Source organism: Mustela putorius, unplaced genomic scaffold (genome assembly GCF_011764305.1).
Source record: "Mustela putorius furo isolate JIRA1106 unplaced genomic scaffold, ASM1176430v1.1 tig00003871_pilon_pilon_pilon, whole genome shotgun sequence".
Lineage (NCBI taxonomy): Eukaryota > Metazoa > Chordata > Mammalia > Carnivora > Mustelidae > Mustela > Mustela putorius.
Genome location: NW_025422023.1, coordinates 1,784,067 through 1,806,434, shown reverse-complemented (window position 1 = coordinate 1,806,434; position 22,368 = coordinate 1,784,067). Strand labels below are relative to the sequence as shown.

The following is a 22,368-nucleotide window of genomic DNA, read 5'->3' as shown; positions in this document are numbered from 1 at the left end:
CAACACCGTTGCCTTGGTTTCCTTTGAGTTGGAACACCAGCTTCTTAACTGTCATTCTCTCATCCAGTCTGTCTTGGTCCAATAGCAGGTGCAGAATGAATTCTCCACTTGGCAGCACTGAATAACCCAATTTTGTCACCCCTACCCTCCCTGGCCCTGCATTTAAAATACCTCAGTAGCTCAACCTTATCCCTTGGATAAAGTTTAGGAACTTAAACATGGTTTACAAAAGTTTTCCTGGTCTTTCTCTGTCTGTTTTATTTTAGCTAATAAGGAACCAAGTCACCAAGTCCCTATTCTACCTCTCTTCTAGCCACCCCCATCTTATTTCAGATGCCTACATGTGCCAAGCACTTTTTCCTCCAAGCCGGAGAATATTCTGTTGCTCTTGCATGAGGCATCCTTCCTTCCCCATTCCTGAAGTACTCTCCCTTTCTTTTCCTGGCTAATAATCACTCACCTTAAACATTTTCACCTATCTGTCATTCTTATACCTAAGGAGGTCCCCCCGACATATATTTCCAGAACAGTTGGTTTCCCCTTTTGTAGAACTAACCACACTTGGAATTATTTTTGATATTTCTATTTTCCTTCCTTATTCTGTGCTCACACAGTACAGCATATGGTAGTACTCAGTAAATATTTGTTGAATGAATACATTACCATATAAGAATTAAAGTAATTTCAGTATTTTTGCCATTTCAAAGAACACTTCTTTAGATAGGAACATGGAGTTCGATCTCTTTTAGATAGGATAGGTATTGATACAAGAAAATGTATTGTTACTAAATGATTTGAGATACTAACATAAATATTGATATATTCAATTTTACTAGATTTAGTATTGAAAATAATCACCATAAAATATTTAGCAGAAATTGATCAATTAAGTCAATGCTGAAGTATTTGATTTAAGGATCTGTCAAATCTTGATTGGCTTACTCACGTAGAGTACATACAAAATGTCAGTGTTTATATGTAATCACATATTTGAGTGTAGTATTTTTCTTAGTTTTTTTTTTAATTAAACTAAAAGATATAAGCATATTTATTTTTTTTTTCTAAAACTCAGCTCTCATTTTGTTATCTCCATGCTCAAAAATTCTTTAGGGTCTTTTATTTACCTACAAAATAAATTCCTCAATCTCTTTCCAGTCTAGACTATTCCCTCCATGTATTTTATACACTCTGGTAAATTAATCAATTGTCATTATCCACATGATTTATTCCAACAGATATGGCAGCTAGAGTGCTCTCACCACTGAAATATCCTCCTCTCCATAGCTGTACCTATCTTAAACCTGTTTCAAGTTTCCATTAGTATGCTATCAGTTTCATACAAATGTTTCTAATGTGCTTTCTCTGTTTGGGGTCAAGTTCTCCAGGAAATAGCTCTGAAATGGGGATTTGTTTGTGTGCAGGAGGGTTACCTCAAGTGCTCACTTTCAAGGGAGTGCAAGAAAAGGGTGTGGGAAGGGAGAAGTTAAACAGTGATGGAAATACAGCAATGGCTTGGGTGATGCCTGGGGCTAGTCCCTGGGGAGGAGTAAAATAACTCTGGAGTTACAGCCTTTTGAGTCAAGACACTCAGACCACTCTGCAGTGAGGGGTCGCTGTGTGTATGCAATTCCAGGAAGAGAGTGGAATGTCTCTCTGCCACACAGGGCATTTCCTGGACAGAGGCTCAGCTCTGTGCCTTCCTGGAAAAGAGTATCTCATCTGAGAAATGGGAATCTGAGTGTGTACCACTGCATGGTACATTCTTTCTAAGATTCCAGAGTACCCTATTTTCACCACTTTGGGGGCCTCTTGCTTGCAGTATAATAATGCCAATATTCACTATTAGGCTCTAAATTCTTTTTTGGGTAATCACCCAAAAGTGTTTGAATAATACATTCCACACTACAGACAAGTGATAAATATCTGTTAAAAGAATGATAAATACATGAATGAGCACAGCGTACTCTTGGAAGCTGTCTCAACATTGATAGTAAGAAAAAATAGGAAATGATTGCCATTTAATTTTAGAACAAGTCTGTAAATAAAAATACTCTGCCCACATTGCTTGAATGTAATATTATTCCACAACCTAAGAATGGTGCTAGATCTGTATGGATTAAACTGATTTCTAAATGTCCCAGGGAAGTGGGTTTCAAACTGCGGTTCTAAGAACCAGTTGTAGTGGGAGTCCATCTATAGAGACCCTCCCCCACTTTCTTCCAGAGCAGCTCAGCCTTTGTTTTACTTATTTAGTTTAAAAGGCTTGAAAGCTTTCTGTAAGGCAGGTAACCTCAACAAATTTAAACTATACAACATGAAAACTCCTTACCAAAATGTATACTACAATTAAATGTAGGTTTTCATAAAACAGTAAAGATTGCATATGTGTGCTGATAAATATCTGCCACAAGAGCTTTTAAAAATGCAGTCCATGCCTTTAGAATCATGCCCTTGCAGACTCATCAATGCACACTCCAAATTCAAGGCATCTGAAAAAGGCACCTTGAAACTAAGATATTGTTTATGCAATATTTACACATAGCACTTATACCCTTGGTTTCTTGGTATGTGGCATTCCCTTTAGCCAAAGGGTTTTGGCAGTGGTGAATAAAATTATCACAATGAACAAGGAAAAGGGTAAATAGTATGGTATACAGAACACAGAGTTAGAAGCCAAACAACTTGCTAATAAAACAAATTTGCATCGTAACTAACCCTTAATAAGTTGTTTAATTTTCCTAGAGGCTCAGCTTTCTCCATCTTAAAACTGGGGAAGGATTATTTTATTTTACCTTGCTACTATAAAACTGCATGAGTTAAATAAAAAAAAGCACAAAATAATTTAAAAAATAGAAAGATATATTCTTTACCTTGTTTAGAAATCTCTTTTCAAATAATACCTTTGATATACTTATAGCAAAACACTTGTGGCATATTTATTAAACCAAGATATTATTTATCATCAAAATTATACAAATTTAGAAGTAGAAGCTAAAGCAGTTAGTCAAGAACAGCTTTTATTTTATTATTTTTAAACTTCTCCCTGTCATTTATTTAGGGAAAAAGTTTTCTACAGTAGGATAAAGTGGCAGACATTATCCTAGAATCCAATCATTTCCAACCATTAATTCCTAATCTTATAGTAGCCATGAGAACCAGCCTCTAGGAGGAATTATGTTTGAGTCCTATAACAGGGAGAAAGGCTCTGATTAAGTCTTATCTCACATCACAAAAACTCCAAGTCGATGGATGCTTGCTATTAGTAAGTCTAGCACAAAAAACATGACCCAGACTGCCACCTTCAAAAAACACTGGCATTCTGCTATCTGTATATACCCACAGATTAAAAGCTCTGATGTTAAAAAAAAAAAAAAGGTACTGCAAGAAAATAATTTCTATCATATATGCCATATATGTTGCCAATTGGCACTATGTTTTTACTCAAAATATGGGGGGATAAATGAATACACACACTTTATGAAAACATGCCCCTCCTAAGAAAATTGAACCCAGGTTAAAACATTTTTATGGAGTCAGATAAGTATTTAAAAAATCTATTTCTGCTGATGGCAGCATGGCAGCCAATTGGCCTGTATGCCAAACATATATGGAACAAGTGCAATGCCCAAGTACAGACAAGAACACACAGCACTACTCACAAAAGATTCAGAGCAAGCAAGCACTTTTCCCCATCACTGTAAGATGCCATCATCAGCTAAAGCATGCAGCCCTTCTTCAAACATATCTTTGGTCATTGCTATGTCAGATTGTCCCTGAATACCTTCAAAAAGTTGTATTTTAGAGTTGGTGTTTGCCCTTACATAAACTAAGTTAGTTAACCCTTCTCTCCATTTCGGGGAGGTGGAATTCATTTTTGTAGTAAGAAGATATTTCCATAGTTCAATCCAGTGGTTCTGCTAAGTGACTTAAGGATACCAGCTGTCCAGAGTATGCAGAAAGCATTCCTCAGCTACTACTGAGCTTCTGATCTTACTCAAGTCTACATAAACCTGGATGAGAGCCTGCAAGGCTTGCTGGCTCAGCCAAGACATGACTGTGCTCGTAAGCACGTATGCTCATAAGCAATGGAGTTCTTCAATACTGTCACATTTGTGAACCCCTTCTCCACTTGCTCCTTGCTCTGGTAGTACAGAGCCACAAGGTGGTGAACGGGGTGCCTGTCAAAGGCTTCATCGTGAGAGTTCAGCATGAGGAAGATCAAATCGAGTCTTGATAATAACATGTGAGGTAACTGGATTATTACCAATAGCTGTTTTCTATTGAGACTCAATAGAATTTGCTGCTGCCAGGATACAGGTGCATGCATTGAACTGACAAATAAGGGGCACCTGGGTGGCTCAGTGGGTTAAGCCGCTGCTTTCGGCTCGGGTCATGATCTCAGGGTCCTGGGATCGGATCCCACATCGGGCTCTCTGCTCAGCGGGGAGCCCGCTTCCCTCTCTCTTTGCCTGCCTCTCTGTCTACTTGTGATCTCTCTCTCTGTCAAATAAATAAATAAATAAATAAAATCTTAAAAAGAATATTTGAACCGACAAATAATCCCAGCCTTCGAGATGGAGAGAGCCAACTATCCCATGACAGTGCACAATGCTGGTCTCATATTTTCATTCATCTTCTCAAACTTATAATACAGCAGATACTACTGTCACTTAGGTCAAAGGCGTCAGTCTTCAGGACCACCTGCCTTATCTCAGGGTCTTTTGCTACATACACTGTGAAGTCAGTTCCAGGACTGCCTTATCTCAGGGTCTTTTGCTACTTACACTGTGATGTCAGTCCCAGGAGACTGGGCCATACACGTAATGCAGAGGCTGGGACGTACTGGTCCCAGGGTCACCACACATCAGGATTTGTTTTCAGCACAAAGTCTGTCCTTTGCCATGTGACTAAAATCTTTCTTTTTTCTAAGGAAGAGCTGAAGCAAGAGTCCCTTTTTTAAATCTTGATGTTCTTACATGCTTTGAGTGGAGACTGAAGCAATCGTTTCATAAATGCCTCGTTTTCCGTAGAGCTCCTTCAGCAATACCACACGCTTCTCTGAAAACAAGTTTCCATTCCGTATCTTCATCTGCTTCCTCATGCAGATGTTCTGCATCCATTTTCTGATAATAATTGCCGTCAATGTGGGTTTTGTAGACAGACTTCACATTACTCACTCTTGAATTGACTCAGTAAGAACAACTCAATCGATGTCTGTACTGTTTACTCTGTCCCCAGGTTGAACCTTGTCAACAAGATCATTGTGAGTAAAAAGGATGACAGCATGAAGCATCTGCCTTGCAGGCTTATTTTCTAGAAGACTGCTGATGTTTGATCCATCTGCTTGTCTGAGAACACAGAGTGATTGTGGGTCAGCATTCCCCTATGTAGAGCTCAGAGATTCAGCCATGGTCCATCTCCACCAAGGCACTGTGGATGCATACCTGGCATTGCAAAAGGACTTCTGCATCTCAGGAAGCAGGTGAGACATCCTAATCAACATGCCACTTATGGTGATAGACTGGTCAATGTCTTCTGAATTCAGGTTTCTCATGTAATTAGTCTTCAACACATTGAATGGTCCTACTTAAATCTGATGTTGTCTGATTGAATCTGGTAACTGTCAAAGAAGATCTCATTGACAGCCATGTTAAAAACTGGGATAACTTCTTGTGGGTGGTGGATGAGCCATCTGTACAGATTTTTGTCAAATGACTTTATTCACAGTTTACACTTTAACATGCTTCCCCAATAACATGAATCACCCCATCATTGCATGTACAAACATCCAGCAATATCTATGACAACACTATCTTCTTTAGACACAGAGTCAATAAAATGTGAAGAAAACCCCCCAAGTTTTCTTCACATGTTGCCATATTTACATATGTTGCTCAAATCACAAGTTTGTGGCCTAGACGCTGCTCACTAGCCACTGTATCCTCTGTAACTGGCCTATCCTGCAAATTCCCCTACAGACCCTTCCATGTAGACCCCACATCAGGCCTCTATCTCATGGGTGTGCTGCTAACACCACAGCTTGGGGTTCCTTCCACCCAAGAGCTGGAAGTGTCCCATGTCAGTGGTGAATTAACATTAAAATCAAGATAAATAGTTGAAGGATGCATCAGAGGAGAACCGGAAACTAATGTGTCCTATGTGGCAGGGTTGTGCAGGTCAGTTCTAAGCCAGGTTGGCATCAGCAACAGCTCTCCTTAAAGGTAGAATCCTTACATCTACACCTTTGAGATGGAGATGACCTGGCATCCTCACCTGGAGCAGGAACAGATGACCACCTCTGAGGTACATAAACTCTGGGGTATACCTGACAGGTCATTTCCCAGACAGCCTCAAGAATATGTTTTTTTTAAAAGTTCTTGAAAGTTTTAGAAAGATACAAAGTATTAGAATTAGGTGATAACATTAATTTTACTTGAGGACGAGATCAATGGCTACTTGAAAAAGATAAGGGAATAAACTATGAAGGAAGAAGTGAGAATCAGGAGTCAAGTTTCAAGGGTCGGTCAGCTCGATCACAAAATATGTCAAACATCAACAACTGCCTTACATACTTACAATATCTAGTTTGAAAACATAATGGAAATAAATTCGATTCATGATAATGTGTACAAATATGCACATACACAGAGACATACGTATTCAAAACTTTATAAAATTTTAAGAATAAAATATAATGCAAATAAGTATGAAGGATACTAGTCTTTACTGAGGGCTATAAAAAGGTGACTATGTGGATAGATACCATGTCCACAGATGGGAAGAGTCAGTATTTTAAAAATTATAAATCTCAAAGTGGATCTCTAGAAGTCATATAAATAGCAATGGCTTGGGGGTAGCTGATAATACCTGGGAGAAATAAACACTTGAGAACTGACCACTATTTTTTAAAAAAAGAGAAAACGTGGAAGTACCTATTTTACAACTAATAAAATGCATTGTAAAGCTTCCATACAGCAGTTTCCTGGAAACTACCACTTTCCCCCTTATAAATGTACTGGACATTTACAGTATTTACATCAACTACATTGCTTCTTAATTTTTTTTTTGTCTTGCCTCCCCCCAAAAAGAATATAAATTAATTAAGGGACAGATCCTCATTCTTTCACTTGTCTCCTCACAGCGACTCAGAGGCTTTGTAAAGTATATATAGTATGCCCTTAATATAGACATGCAGTGGTTTCTTGAATGTAATTAAAAATTTTATCACTAGAATGTCCCCATTGTAATAAAGAGCCTGACCTCATTTGTGATATTTGGTTGCTGATTTCTTTCTAAGCTTTGGTCTCCCTTTCCCCTTTGGCTCCACATCTGGACATGCTGATCAAGAAAGCTCATCCTGCACCTGCTTCACTGAACCCAGTAGGAAATGTAAGTCTTAAAAATCACTAGCCCAAGTAAATGGGAAATTTTCCCAGTCACACTGACTGGCCACTAGCAAGACCTGGCCCACCCTTGCTGCTTGGGCTGAATTAGCCAGGACATCCCTGAGCCCATTCTGCTCTACTGGGAGTTCTTATATGAGTAGTAATGTTCTTTCAAATTTTCTTGGTACACGCAGTATTATCAATGACATCTGAATGAGATGACAAAAACATTCATATGAGGCAAAGTAATATGACTGGAAAAAAATGACTCCATTTTTGTTGAAATCAGTTTGAAATATGGGAAAACAAATCATGAAACTGAGCGTGTGATTCTTGACCTCAGGGTTATATGTTCAAGCCCCACTGGGCTGAGTTTACTTAAAAAAAAAATAAGGAAACCGAATATATCTGCAATGATATATATCATTCAAAATTAGTCTCTAAATATATAGAATGGATATATTCCTTTAAAAGTGTCACTGGGCTGAAAGCTTACTGGGACGAATATACAAATATTCCCCCCAAAAATAAATGTCATAATTATTATATCTAAATTATTGTTTTGATTATACATTTTTCAACAGCATCATTTTGTATAATGAATTGCTCCATGAGAACCACCTACATGTTATGGTGTCTCTCTTTCCCCTCCCACTAATACTTCCACTAAATAAGTATCTCCTAAGCAACCTCCCAAACTATTATCCTGCCTTTATATTCATTCAGAAGAATGAATCCCAGCCAAACCATGAATTAATAAATTGGCAGGATCAGAATCATGTTCAACAACTTCCCTTGGATTCATACCTGCCAAATCTCTACACAGACAGATAGGGAGATCTTGGCAACACTTTGAGTTTAGATTTGACTTACTCATTTTTTTAGTTGAAATATTTTATTCTGCCAATATATTCAATGCATTGAATTCTCAAGCACTTCTGTTGATAAGAGCCTAAATTCTCATTAAAGCGATTCTTTCACAAAGAGGAACCACACCAAGAGAAATATCCAGGCTAGTCTCCATTTGCAACATTTCCTTCTTCCACTTCCTGGTTTCTTGTACAGCTCATTCACTTCTAATGATAAATTTTTAAATTTTTCTCTGGCTTTTCTAAAAAATGTTCATATTTCACTCAACTAGCTGTTTCTCTTTTTGTTTCAGAAGAGAAAGGCAAACACATCAGAGAAAAAAAGGATGGGTAAAATAAGGAACATCAACTTCCAAGTGTCTGTCTTCTTTGTGTAAAGGGTACAGGAGAAATTTGTTTGTTTTATTAATCATTTCATTTTAAATCCAAGAAGCTGTGTGAGACAAACAGAAAATGCCAGCAAGGATGACATGACAAAGAGGCTAATAAACTGCAGAACACGTATACCGTGGAGAGGAGCTAAGCACCATAAACTGCCTCCCGGGAACAGAGCACATAGCTCAGCCAAAGCGGGTCACAGCCCGGCTAAACACCACGCTGACAGTGAGGAAGAAGAATGCACCAAATATCTCAAATAGTTCACGAAGGCTGAAAAATATTAACTGTTTATGAATTTTATCTTTATCATATGATAAATTAAGGATCATCTCCTGTAATGTTGTACCATGGATCATGTATTCCAAAGACAGTGAAGTCTTGCGCTTATTTTTTTCAGTTGATCGTGCATTTTTTTTTAAAGATTTTATTTATTTATTTGACAGACAGAGATCACAAATAGGCTAAGAGGCAGGCAGAAAAAGAGAGAAGGAAGCAGGCTCCCCACTGAGCAGAGAGCCCGATGTGGGGCTCAATCCCAGGTCTCTAGGACCATGACCTGAGCTGAAGGCAGAGATTTTAACCCACTGAGCCACCCAGGTGCCCCTTGACGGTGCATTTTAAGGAAAAGAAAACCCCACCTATTTGTACTTGTAACAGGCACCAAAATAATCTTAGTATCCCTAATCCTAAAGGTATAACAAAGGCAGCTAAAAATAATTCAACCTAACTTTATATAATTCCCTGACGTGTAAGGAAGGGCTCCTCGTTTTATGCATGTATGTGACTTTCTGATGTTGTTTCTTTTAATATTTCATTTCTCTATTACACTGTCTTGCGTCTTACATTGACAACAGTATTGGTGATGAGAAACATCCTTTTAAAAGATATCTCAACAAAAGACAACTTAATGTATCCCCTTTCCATGAAAATTAAGGAGAGTGAAACGTTAGCCAAAAGTTACCTTCTTGATGGTCTCCAGCATGGATCGCCCTCCCTGCCAAGGCTTGGAGTTCTTTCTGATACACGACAAACTGGCCATGCTGTGCCATTTTCGGTCCTCCAGTTTCTTATGAAAAGCATTAGCAAGCAAAAGCACCGTGTCATATATGTAAAGGTTTGAAATCTGAAAAGACATTAGACGGTAATCATTAGAATCATTGATGCCTACCATTGAGAATAAGGGGAAAATCATCAGCTCGACTACTTCCGTTCATGTCATAGATGGCTGGTTTACTGGGTTATTTATTAAGCAAAAGGTTTCTTTTTTTCATTTCCTGGGCAATTTCCCCATTGACAATGAAGTCTTGTCTGATTGTATGCCTCAATTGCTTTCTCGGCTTATTTAGGTGTGAAAGGGAAGATAAAAAAGAAGTTTCGAAGAGGCGAGACTCTTAGTGTCAGACCTTTGAAAATCACTGGCCCTCATTTCTTTCTGAAGAGGTAAGGATCTAAGGGTTTCAGATTGGAAGGGCAAACTGAATAATACATTTTCTGAATATGTCAAGTTTTTGCATTCTGATTATTCAGATGGAGAAATATCAACTTGATCTTACATATAAAATGAGTGTCATAGGTGCAAGAAAAAGGAAGCGGCCATCTGTGTGTATGTGTCTGTCTATGGAGATTCGGTGATGAGAAAATGAGAGAACACAGTGCCATTCATAAACATTATAATTATCAAGGATCTATACAAACTTATCTAGGCATACACAGGAATTGCAATTCAATAGCATGACAAATACCATAAACTATGAACTGTGGGTGAATATGTGTTATATATATTAATGCTTTCTTCTTCCAGAGTAATCATGTCATTATCTCCCTTCTATATAAATTGAAAAAATGAACTGAAAATTTTTGCTCTGATCTATTGCACTCTTACACTTAACTCGTGCCAGAAGTACTATTCATACTGTCAATTGCAGGAGGTGTTTATTTTTTGAAGATATTAGAAATTATTTAGGAAATATAAACACCAAGATACATCCAAAGTCAGTAAAAGATTTTAAATGGTATATTACTACTTCTCTGAAGGAAAAATAAAACACAAAGTAAAAAAAAATGAGAAATCACTATAGCTATGGAAGTTAAATCCATCTTAAAGCGTTTGAGTCTCCTCAGATTTTTAAATATATCTTGTTATCACAGTTTTTTCCTGAAAACAAAGGTGACAATATGTTGATTGCCCTTTGTTTATAATTAATTATAATTCATTACTAAGGAATCTTATGAAATTGTCTTCAACCATCACAGAATGGCACTAAATTTCAACTATTGGGATGACAGTTTAATATTATGAAAAACTGTTAATAAGCACTTCCTAAAAGTGCCTTGTGAGTTTTCTTTCATTACTAGGTGAATCTTAATCATTTGTTTTTGTTAAGCATCATTTTATATGCATAGTACTGAGGGAAGGCAGGTCTTTCTTTAAAGAGACAGGGATATTAATGGAGGCTTGTGATTGAACGAGCATTAGGTATTATATGACTGATGACTCACTGACCTCTACCTCTGAAACCAATAATATGTTATATGTTAATTAATTGAATTTAAATAAAATAAATAAGTAAAATGATGTGACTTGAAAGCAAAATAAAGAGGTACTACATATTCTCATGCACTATGTGAAATACCAGTTTGTTCTTTATAAGGAAATATTAGGACAGGTTACTCTCACCTTCACCTCCCTGAACCTCCCCTGTCTGATAATTATTAGAGAGAGTAGGGGGCATGGATGACATCTGCAATGAATGAGGACTTGAAGATAAAAGTAGTTGATGAGTCAAAATTCAGTTTGAATTAGACTTTGAAGACCTGAACGGAAAACTTTTGGACATTTTCTCAATAATCTGCAATACTCTGGCCTCTTTTAACCTTTCCTTGCTTGGCTGCCTCAAACTTGCTTGCTCTTCACTCTCTAGCTCTCCTTGGCTTCTCCCTCTGGCTGACTGATTTAAATATATATATATATATATATATATATATATATATATATATATATATATGAAATGGTAGGAACAGCACTCTTTGATGTCTCTTTACCTTTCTCCAACTACCTAACTTCTAATATTCAATTTGCAGGTCACAGGTGAGGTGAATCCTACCCTGGCTAATTCTCAGGACTCTACTTGTTTCCAGGCTAATTGGGCAGTCTTCTTTATCTCCCATGATGCTCATGTTGCATGCTTCTATTTGTAACATGTAATGGTAAGTTTGTTTGTTTGTTTGTTTGTTTGTTTAATCTGGTTTTCACACTAGAATATGAGTTCCTTCCAGATAGGGCTCATAGTGTCCAAATGTTTCCCCTCTGTAATTTTGTTTCCCTTCTTCTTTATTTCCTCTTGGCTTAGTCTGGAGCCTAGCACACATTTGGCTTTTGATAAATAGTTGTCAAATAAGAGAAGACAAAGAAAAGGAAGTCAGGTTTAATGTCAGGTACATCTGACAGAAGTCAAGATGTGAGAAACCTGGCAACTTGTGTTCCATCCTAATCTTGACATTGCCATGGCACAGGGTCTCTTGCAAACTCTGAGGCATGTGCCTTAATCGTCCATGCTGCTCCTAAAGGTGAATGCCTTGTCTTTGATATGACAGGTGTTTTTGACAAATGGCTGCCTCTCATTCCCACCTTCTGAACTATGGAATTGAAAGGAGGTGATGACATTCTCTGAGATTTCCATTACCCCTTCTGATAGTTGTTTCTCAGGGAAGTGCCTATTCTGTTTTGAGGTTCATGCTCTTTCCTATGCTGAGGTCCTATTCTGCTATCACCTATTGGTCTGCTGGTCACTCTGTATTCATGAGGTCTTTGACTCCTCTCTCACAGTGATTCTAAACTATCTCCCTCCATTAAAAGAAGTCACTGAAATTCCTACAGAGATGATTTTGACTTTTGTTCTGGCCACAACCAACAAGAGGGTCTATTTACCAGATCCAAACACACACCTCCTCTAACATCTCAAACTCCATTTTTCCACCATCTGACCAATCATTTCTCTCTATCTTACTGTCACCACCCTCACTTTCTGACTTACTTGAGCCCCCAGCACCCACCTCCTTTATAAGACAATCTTCTAATATTTGACAGCAGCCATGACTTGCCCTGAAACATCCTCTTTCCTTTGGTTGTTCATCATTTGGTGTAACTCCTAGGCTGCTCATCATCTCAGCATTTTTCTTCTGTCCTCTTAGTTTTTGATGTTTCTGTTCAGAGTTTAGAACTCATTGCCAACACATTATTGCAGATGTGATCTGTCTAGGACAGAGTAGTCTAAAGGGTTGTCTCTCTTGATCTCACAAAATGCTCCACTAAGGAGACCAAGATCACATTAAAATGGCTTAGAGCCAAAAGGACTTGTGCTATGTTTAAACAAAATTTGCCTTCATCTTAATAACCTTAAACAGCTATCAAATCAGGTCTTATCCATCCAGACTTCTTGTAATAATTTTGAACCTATCCTTTATCTCCTTGAAATGTCAAATTTCACATTTATTTTTAATCATCAAATATTAATAATTTGGATCTTGATTATATAACACAGCATAAGCTTTCTCTCCTAGCTTTATGTCATTTACAAATCTGTTAGGCATTATTATTCACTTTTATTTGCGTAATGGTAAATAATTAAAAATGTAAGGTCCAAGAATACTATTTTTGGATGACCATATACAGTTCCTTGCACTTCAAGAGTAGAATATTTATCATTATGGTTGAGCATCCTCTTAGTTCCATACTTCCCAAATTGAAGTTAAAAGAAGTTATGGATATTAGAAGTACTCAGAGCTACAAAATATATCTGAGCTATGTTCCAGGCATATCAAATTTGCTCAAAAATTTGAAGAATAAACAAAGTTAACTGGTAAATTATTTGAAATATTACATTTAATTTTAAAGAAACTCATAAGTTATAAATTTTAAGATGAGACTTCCACATATTTCTATTTCACATATTTCTAACTTTTATCTTTTTCTTCTTTTTTAAATCTAAAAATAATGTTTACTACTATCTTCTAAGTTCTTTATTGAAATATTTGTGTGACATTAACCTATCTAGACTTTTTAATGCCTTTCTATAAAGATTTCATAAGGAAATTGGTAAATTACATCTAAAAGTCAATATGCAATAAATAGGTTTATAACATTCTATCTTTATAAAAAAAAATAAGTAAATAGGATTTAGTTTGGTAGTGCTTACCCTTAAGGAAGTCCTATTGTCATATTTGAAGTATCCCAAACCATGTATATTTAGTAATATATTCTACAGTTTATACAAATATCAACTTTTAGTGTATTAAATTCTGTCAGAATCATTTTCCTTCCTTTTGAAACTTGGAACAATATACCAATCTCATGTACTTGGGTCTTCTATCCAAGTATTTTTCTGATATTTCTAAATTATAATATTGTGATCATATCTATTGTTTTATTTAATATTCTAAAACAATTATTATTTAGACCTCATTTTAAAGCAGTAAGGCATAGGCTTACCATCTCCAAACCCTGCTCCTTATAAACCAGTGGTTTATTTTTTAAAAATAACTTTAACTCTAATTTTTCCAATTTGAAGACAGTTTTTCTTAGATGGAGATAACAAAAGCAAAAAAGAATTTGAAATTTTCTATTTTCTCTCCATTAGTAGCCAATCTAACATTAGTTTCACCAAGCAGTTAATGCCTCACTTTTTTCTCGCTTCATATATTGTACAAACTTTGTCTCTAGAGCTAAAAGTTTTCTTTAACTTTATTTTGCAACTTCAACTCATCCTTGATTTTAGTCTTTCTGGCATGAATTTAAAAGTTTGGAAACCTTGTTTTTTTGTTTATAACAAAACAAATCTGAATCTTCTTTCTCTGTATATTAAATTAAGTAACAGCCCAGAGACCTCTACCAAGACCCACATGAACTCTCTTCTCCCCTGTTGTAATGACTATTGTGATTTTAGAGTTGGGTTTCTATTTAATAGTTGGGTCTCTATTTTTAGAGCTCACTTGAGTCATATTTTCATACTTTCACTTTTTCTGAGTTATTTTTAATAGTACCCTTCTGATAAGATAAAAATCTGTGATCCTATTTACCTGCAGTTTTTTATAGGCTCCAAGTTGGGAGGGTTACGTCTCTGAAGGAATCCCCTACTTCCAATTTTTTAAAACATATTATTCTTGTGGCTTCCTCTAACTTCAGTCAGATAAAATTTTTACCAAGAGAAGCCTCTATATCATATGTTGTGTTTTTAGTGGAACATCTTAAATTAACAGTCCTGCATTTAAGATTCTTAATTTTATATATATATCCACATATCAAATCTTCTGTCAATTTTTCTTTTATATACTAGATATTTTCTCAAAACCTATTATGTATAATAGGGAAGTTATTGTGTGATAAATCCTCAAAGAAAAGTAATTTTCTTATTTTCTTCCATCTGTGGGTTTTACAGGTAGAAGACAAAGGTGTGGGATAAGAGGCATGGTGCTTCCTTAACTCAGTATAGAAGTCTGGGGCTATGAAGAGAAAGAAAGAAAAAGAAAGAAAGAAAGAAAGAAAGAAAGAAAGAAGAAAGAAAAAATATTTGTTCCATGGTTTCAAGATACTCATTAATAAATCAGTAGGATTATACTTTTAGATGAATGTGCCTCAAAATATTATGTAGCTACTTTCTGCTTTCCCAGTTTGTATATTTCCTATTACTTCCTTTGACAGAGATGAACTTCAATAATTCAAAATTTTCTTAATCAAACTTATTCCACTGTCTCCATTTAGAATTCTATCATTTTCATATCAATCATGTTCATGACCAATTAATATGAAAAAATGGGTCATTATAAGCATATGTGTAAGACTGGCATTAAAATTTAAACAGACCTTGTTTAGGCTTCAGAGTGGCATACTTTAATCATTGTCTTCTCCTTAATTACATTCAAATCAACATATATTTATGAAGAAGCAAAGCAGTGTGTTAGGTGTGATGGAGGAAACAAAGATAGATGAGTACTTCATGGGATTTTATGATACCAGATCTTGGAGGAGACCTAGTCTCAAAGAGCCTAAATCTAGTAAGGAACACAAATTTTTGTGGTCAATGGTCCTGGTAAATACATGCTGCTCCTTACAATGGTGATAAGTATGATGAAGTGGTTGGATAAATAGTAATTAATCTTTAAAAAAATCCAAAACTGACTAAAGATAGGAAAAATGTTGAGATGTCTTTCAAAAGAAGTCATTTTACAAAATGACCTTATTTATCTGGTATTACTGGGGATGAACTAGTTCTTATAGGGGTGTATTTCCAAACTGTTCAAACTGAGTATCTCTAAGCACTAAAACATTTTTGATATTAAACATTTTGAAATAACAGCTTTCTAAAATATATATTTTTCTGACTTCTGAAATTGACCATGACTTTAATCTTTGTTGCTATCTCAGAGTTATTGTTACAATACTAATATGTTAGCAGCATAGCACGATTATACCCTTAGGAACTGTTTTATGACACCGAGTTGTTTTTATTGGAAAAGCCCTACACTGATAGGATATTTGAATTAGTATATCTGATTATTTTTTTCTGTCCCTTGTCTGCTAGAAAATGCTCCTTATGGCTTCGGACTGTTGTCGATATGCCTGCCTTGGTAACAACCCATTCATACTGACATATTGAGATTTCCAGTGCAAAGGAAATAAAACTAAATAAAACTAAATCTGATAGCATTTTCCTTAAGAAAAAGAAAATAGGCTCTGGGTGAGTTTTTAAAGGACATCCTTATGAGTAAACTGCAGGGACTTCCTGTTCTCTATTTCGCTGCTCAGAGATTTTATTTATTTACTTTGAATTTCTTTGTTGTATTCTGAATAGCAAAGCTTTCAGTTATATCCCATCTGATTTCGATAGGACTATATAGCACTATAGTATTTTTGCATTTCTAAGTATTTTTTGATGAATATCTTCAAACTGGAGACTAATATTTAAAAAGAGAATAAATGTCTATGTCCTTGTTATGCCAGAGAAGTCAAGCAAATTTAATAATTTGGAATTTGGCATTAAAGAATGTCAATCACAAATTCCACCGTGGCAAATGCTATGTATCTACTTGCTGAGAAGGAAATAACATTTACTCATTATATTTTTATTAAATGAGTATGTATTTTGCTATAATGAGGTCAAGATCAAAGACAGAAATTCTTAGCATTCGTGCATCAGACTTACTAAATTTCTAGAGGAAGAGAATAGTTCAGAAAATGCAAACATGTATCATTCTGAATCTATTACAACTCAAAGAGCTCTGTATAATTGGCCAATGAAGCACCCGAGAGAAATACTGTAGCATTTAGAATATACCTCCATATTCTGAGCAAATGGATCCTTTGGATCACACAACGTTGAAGATATTCGATGGTTGCCACGGAAACATCGCTGACTTATGTTCTGGGGGACTGGAAATGTTTGCCTGATGATTGTTAACCTTCCAATTGATCTTCTTACAAGTTCCTGAACATCCACATCATTTATTTCCTATAAGATAAGAAATGGAATTATTAGAAATGCTTTAATATGGTAACAGAAACAGAAAACTATTAATGAGTTGTTATTTGTAAATGTAAAGGAATTCGTGACTATAATGCATTTGCTTAGTGCTTAGGGCACATCCAGATGAAAACAATAATACATGTTAATTAAAATGATCAGCTCATTTATAGGTGTTGTTTGTGCTTTATATTATATACATTAATGCCTAAATAATTCTAAATGGAGCAACTGCTTAAATCCACCTTATCTGTAGTAATTTTCTAATATACTATGTTGAACATTGGAAAAATATTTGTCTAAACATTGAAAAAGGTCATAAAATCAGTGGGTTTCAAGGTACTTTGAGTACCCAGAAGATAGTTGCAATGTAAGAGGAATATATATTTTTCTTAGAAATGAAAAATGGAGTTTTTAAATAAAGCAAGTAAAGAAAACAAGAGGACATTTAAAAAAACGTTTCTCAATTATTTCTTAGAACTGGTATTAATTCATACATTTCTCTTGGTAAAGAACAGATTAAACAAAGTGTTCATAAAGATGGAACATTTTTTATTATACAATGTGAACCAGAATAGATGAATGGAAAAAAAAACCAATATTCTTTATCCAAATTGATATTATCTTGCACATGAGTATTTGTCAAAGTCAAGGAACATATTTTCTACTCTCTTCACCCCCTCCCACCTTCCAACTTCAGACTTAAATTTTAAGACTTGGATCAATCATGGAAGTAGAAATAATAAAAATGAATTAATATTTTTATACAATAACATCTATTCTAACTGGAATTAGAATAGAAATGATAAGAATAAATTTTAGTTTTAAGGCAGTCTTTACTAAAGCAGTTTGTGCTTCATAGTGTCCATTTGGAGTGTTTTAAACCAACAAAGCCTTTGCAATTAACATATTATCGGTTTCAATAGATTCTTATGACGGCAGAAATAAGATTTGACACAAGATAAATTTTGGACTGTGGTGAGCATTTCTTGGTTTTGATCTGAAGAATTATTAAAGAATAATGAAAAAGAAAAAGACTATTTACAGGTATAAATTGTCTTCTTTTCCTTTCTAGATTAATTACATATTATTCTTATTTAAAGCATATATTAGTTTTAAAATTCATTATTTTTTATCTTCACAAAATAGAGATTTTCTGGAAATAAAATAATACCTGTCAGCTGTATGCAGTATAATATTCTGGATTTCTGGTCAATTGATCCCTAATGTACCATAAAAAATGATTTTTCTCATTTAAAATGCTGTCTTTTTCCTTTAGTCTATGTCCTTTCCCTAGCCCACCAGAAACACTATCTGGCAAAAAGCAAGTCACTTTTTAATTCTCTATTATCTATTCACAAAGCAGAATTAAACAGTATCTCATCAACTTCCATTTTAAGACTGAAATTTAACCAGAAACATTTTAAAAGTAACTAATATTGCTTTTCAGTGTCTTTACTTTTTTTTTTTTATTCCATGTTGTGCAGACAGGAATTTTCATTTAAAAGACAGTGAGAGATTCTACCACCTTTTTCATAATGTTAATTAAGTTTTGTTATATATGTGATCTTTTGTTCTTTAGTAATACTAAGATACAGCAACATTTTGTAAAACAGCATCATTTCTACCTGCCCCACACATGATGAACTATAAATCAGCATGTTAGTATAAAAACTTATATTAAGTCTCTGCTTATAGTTGACAAACATTAAGCACTTCACCTATTGTCTCATTTTCTACTAAAAACTGCATTCTGAATCAGATACTGTGATTCTTACTTCATAAATAAAGAACCAGAGAAATTCCAAGTTCTTCATTCAAAATATTCTTTATTCATGGTATGAATTTATAAATGTCATCAAAAGAAACACTCTCTAAAGTAATTATACAAGATATGCACATTTCCTTATGTGAAATATTTAGATTAATATTCATGAATGATAGAAATTAAAACTATAAAGATATATTATTCTGGTATTAAACATATTAATGATTCTATAAGGAATAATAAAGTAATCTATCATGAGCCAAAGTCTTTAAGTGGACTATTTTCAAGCCCGCAAAAAGGGATGATTTTGAAAGCTGAAGTTCTCAGGTGTCTAAGCAACTAAGCTATATCTGAGGAAATGTCAATTTAAATTGAATATATTTTGCCTATTATTATTTGGGAAAGGGAAAAGGAAGTAATTTTCTGGGAGGAAAGAATCTGCCATTCTGAATGAAGTTAACAGACAGTCTGTCTCAAAAAATTCACTTGCAGTTTTAGTTTTGACACCTGATCTCAAAAATAGTTTGATAGCGATATGAAAACTTGATTAGGCAGCTATTTTATATTTACAGAACTTTACTTCTACATTTCAAAAAGTGCATTTCAAGAGAGGCAGATGTAATGCTATGTAAACACTGAAAGTCAAATGAATATTTACTCTATTTTAAAGATACTCTTTTAAATGAAAAAAAATCCATAAGTAAACTACTATAATAAAATATGAAACTATTGTATAATCTATTAGAATTTACATTGTTCTAAGACTCTGAACTTTAAAAAATGTGCGAACCATCAGATTTTTTAAAAATCCAGAACCAGTTCAAACACTCATTCTCCCAAGCCTCCAGTACCACCAAATTATGCTAATCTCTATAAAGATATACAGAAATTTTCTCAGTTTTAAAGAATTTAAAGAGGTTGAATAACAAAATTGTTTGTTCTTTTTGTATTCTCTATATGAATAAGTATATTTCTGAATTAAGAATTAATAATGTAATAAAAGTGAAAAAATGTGTTATTTATTTATTTTTAAAGATTTTATTTATTTATTTGACAGAGAGAAATCACAAGTAAGCAGAGAGGCAGGCAGAGGAGGAAGCAGGCTCCCCGCGGAGCAGAGAGCCTGATGCAGGGCTTCATACCAGGACCCTGGGATCATGACCTGAGCCGAAGGCAGAGGCTTTAACACACTGAGCACCCAGGCGCCCCGAAAAAAGGTTTTATTATATCTAACATATTTAGATATAATAAAACATATGTTAGATATAATAAAACATATGTTAGATATAATAAAACATACATATACACATATATTTGAATGTATATGTGTTTGTGTGTGTGTGTGTGTATACACACACTTCTTTAGGAATTAGGCATACAGTCTTTTTTTTTCCCAAAAAATAACTTACACAGATAATAAAAAATTATTAATAGTCAAGTCAAAATATTCCTATTCCCTTTGCTGTAAGAGTTTGGTACAAGGTGAACCCTGAACTGTGTAAGAGAGAAGAAGAGGAAAGCTAAAACTTTGTTTCAACTCCATCCAGAAACAGCCACTTCCCAGAACAAATCTTTTAGGAGAATTCAGTCACTCCCAAATCTTTGTGGTGTATCAGCATAGGTTTAAAATAATAAATTCCAGGGAAGGAAAGACTCTCAAAATCCATTAGATAAGATGCCCATCTATACTGTATAAACTATTTTGGAAGAGACTTCCTTCTTTTCCCTTTTTTTAAATTTTTTTAAATGTCAGCATCTAACAAAGTTTCTGTCTCATCATAGGTATTTGTTAAATGTTGATAAATTTAAAAATGAATGAACAAATGAAGTAATGGCAGGACTTCACCAAACTATCTCCTAAAGATAGATACCTGAAATTTTAAGTGTAGCAACTGGGATGCTGTCATAACTTCAACACTAACAAATAAGCCAGATTTTAGTAATGTCATTAAGCAGTATACTATATGGCGTAGTTTGAAAAAATTATATTTTTTTGTTGTTGCTTTTGCTAATGTTTATATTCTTCATGCTTTAGCAAAGATGAACCTTTCACGCTTCCACAAAATTTAACATTAATGTGAAATAATTACACAAACATAATGTTGAAATATGGAACAAAACCAACTGTAGGCTATATACCAGCAGGAAATGTAGCAGAATGGTAAATTTCTGCTTGAGAGATTAGTAGTGAGCAGTTCAATTAATCACTAAACTAGGAAAAATGAACAACCTCCTTTACACATATAGGCTTTTAAAATCTAAACAACAACTTCTTTTTAACTGCAATACTGAATTGCAGCAATTACCTTAAATTATTTAAACAAGAAGTCAGGGCACCAAAGGTCAGGTTCAGTGTTATCAAAGGATAGAGGGTGCTTATAGCGTGATGTTTCCTGCATCTCTAGACAATGCATATCTTTCTATCTGAATTTCTAATTTTTGTAAAACTTAAATAAAGTGTGAGGCCATCTGTTTCATGACCATAGGGGGATGACAATACTTATATGGAAAGGCTGTTCTGAGCTAGAGTCACTGATTGCAGGGAGAAGATAAATACCATTACCAACTACTAACATATGATTGATTATACCATATGAGGTAACACAGCCTCTCATTATTATAACACACTTATTGCAAATGAAAAAAATATATTGTTTTCAAGTTCGTACATCAATTTGTATCATGATGCACATTGCCAACTTTGATTTATAGCACCTCTTTAAGAAACTATTGGTGCAATAGATTAAATAAATGTTTGCAACCCATTTTAAAATTAGCAACAAAATAGTAGCTATGCAAACCAATCTAGACAGATTCATGTTTTCCACATTCAGTCAAATGGGCATTTGCATAGTTAGAGTTCTGCTGTTGTTGTTACTACTTCTAGAGTTTGTTAACTTCTTAGCAAATTTGAGAAATAGATGTTTCTTCTTTTATGGAAACTAGGATAATTTTAATTCATTCATTATAAATTTGTATAAGCAACTCATAAACAAAGTAAAGGTACTGAGAGTTAAGTTTCCAAAGGCATATTTTGTATCTCAGAGAAAACAAGGTAACTAAACGGAATCACTTAGAAGAATGTTGACTGCAGATATATGGATAATGATGATTTTTCCTAGGAATGAAAGTACAGAAAACATGTTTGAACCTAATTTAGGTAAAAATAATAACAAATATAAACTGTGGGCTGTGAACATCAGATTTTTCAGAAGCTAGGTGGTATTGACCTGCCCCAAAGAAATGACAGCTCTGTTCAAGGACTAGTAAGAAGGACTGCATGTAAAAAGGACACAAGGGTTTTAGTAATGGTAAAGGTGAAGTTATAAAGTTATGACAGCTTACAGTAGAAAATCCAAGTGTGAAGGAGGAAAAAAAGAATTGTGGTCTCCTATACTCCTAACATTTAGTGATTTATTTGCTGGTTAAATTGCTTTGTTTGTGTGGATGTT

General features: G+C 34.7%; 1 protein-coding gene across 2 annotated transcripts in view; it reads right to left on the bottom strand.

Annotated features, from left to right (window-relative positions):
- GRID2 (glutamate ionotropic receptor delta type subunit 2) overlaps positions 1-22,368 on the bottom strand; it is a 1,483,500-nt gene that overhangs the window by 554,429 nt on the left and 906,703 nt on the right. For both annotated transcript variants that reach the window (XM_004756063.3, XM_004756062.2), the window contains exons 6-7: positions 16,963-17,136; positions 9,594-9,755 (exon numbers count right to left, since the gene is read on the bottom strand). In XM_004756063.3, coding sequence (XP_004756120.1) covers positions 9,594-9,755; positions 16,963-17,136 — 336 coding nt within the window. The remainder of the gene's footprint in view (positions 1-9,593; positions 9,756-16,962; positions 17,137-22,368) is intronic.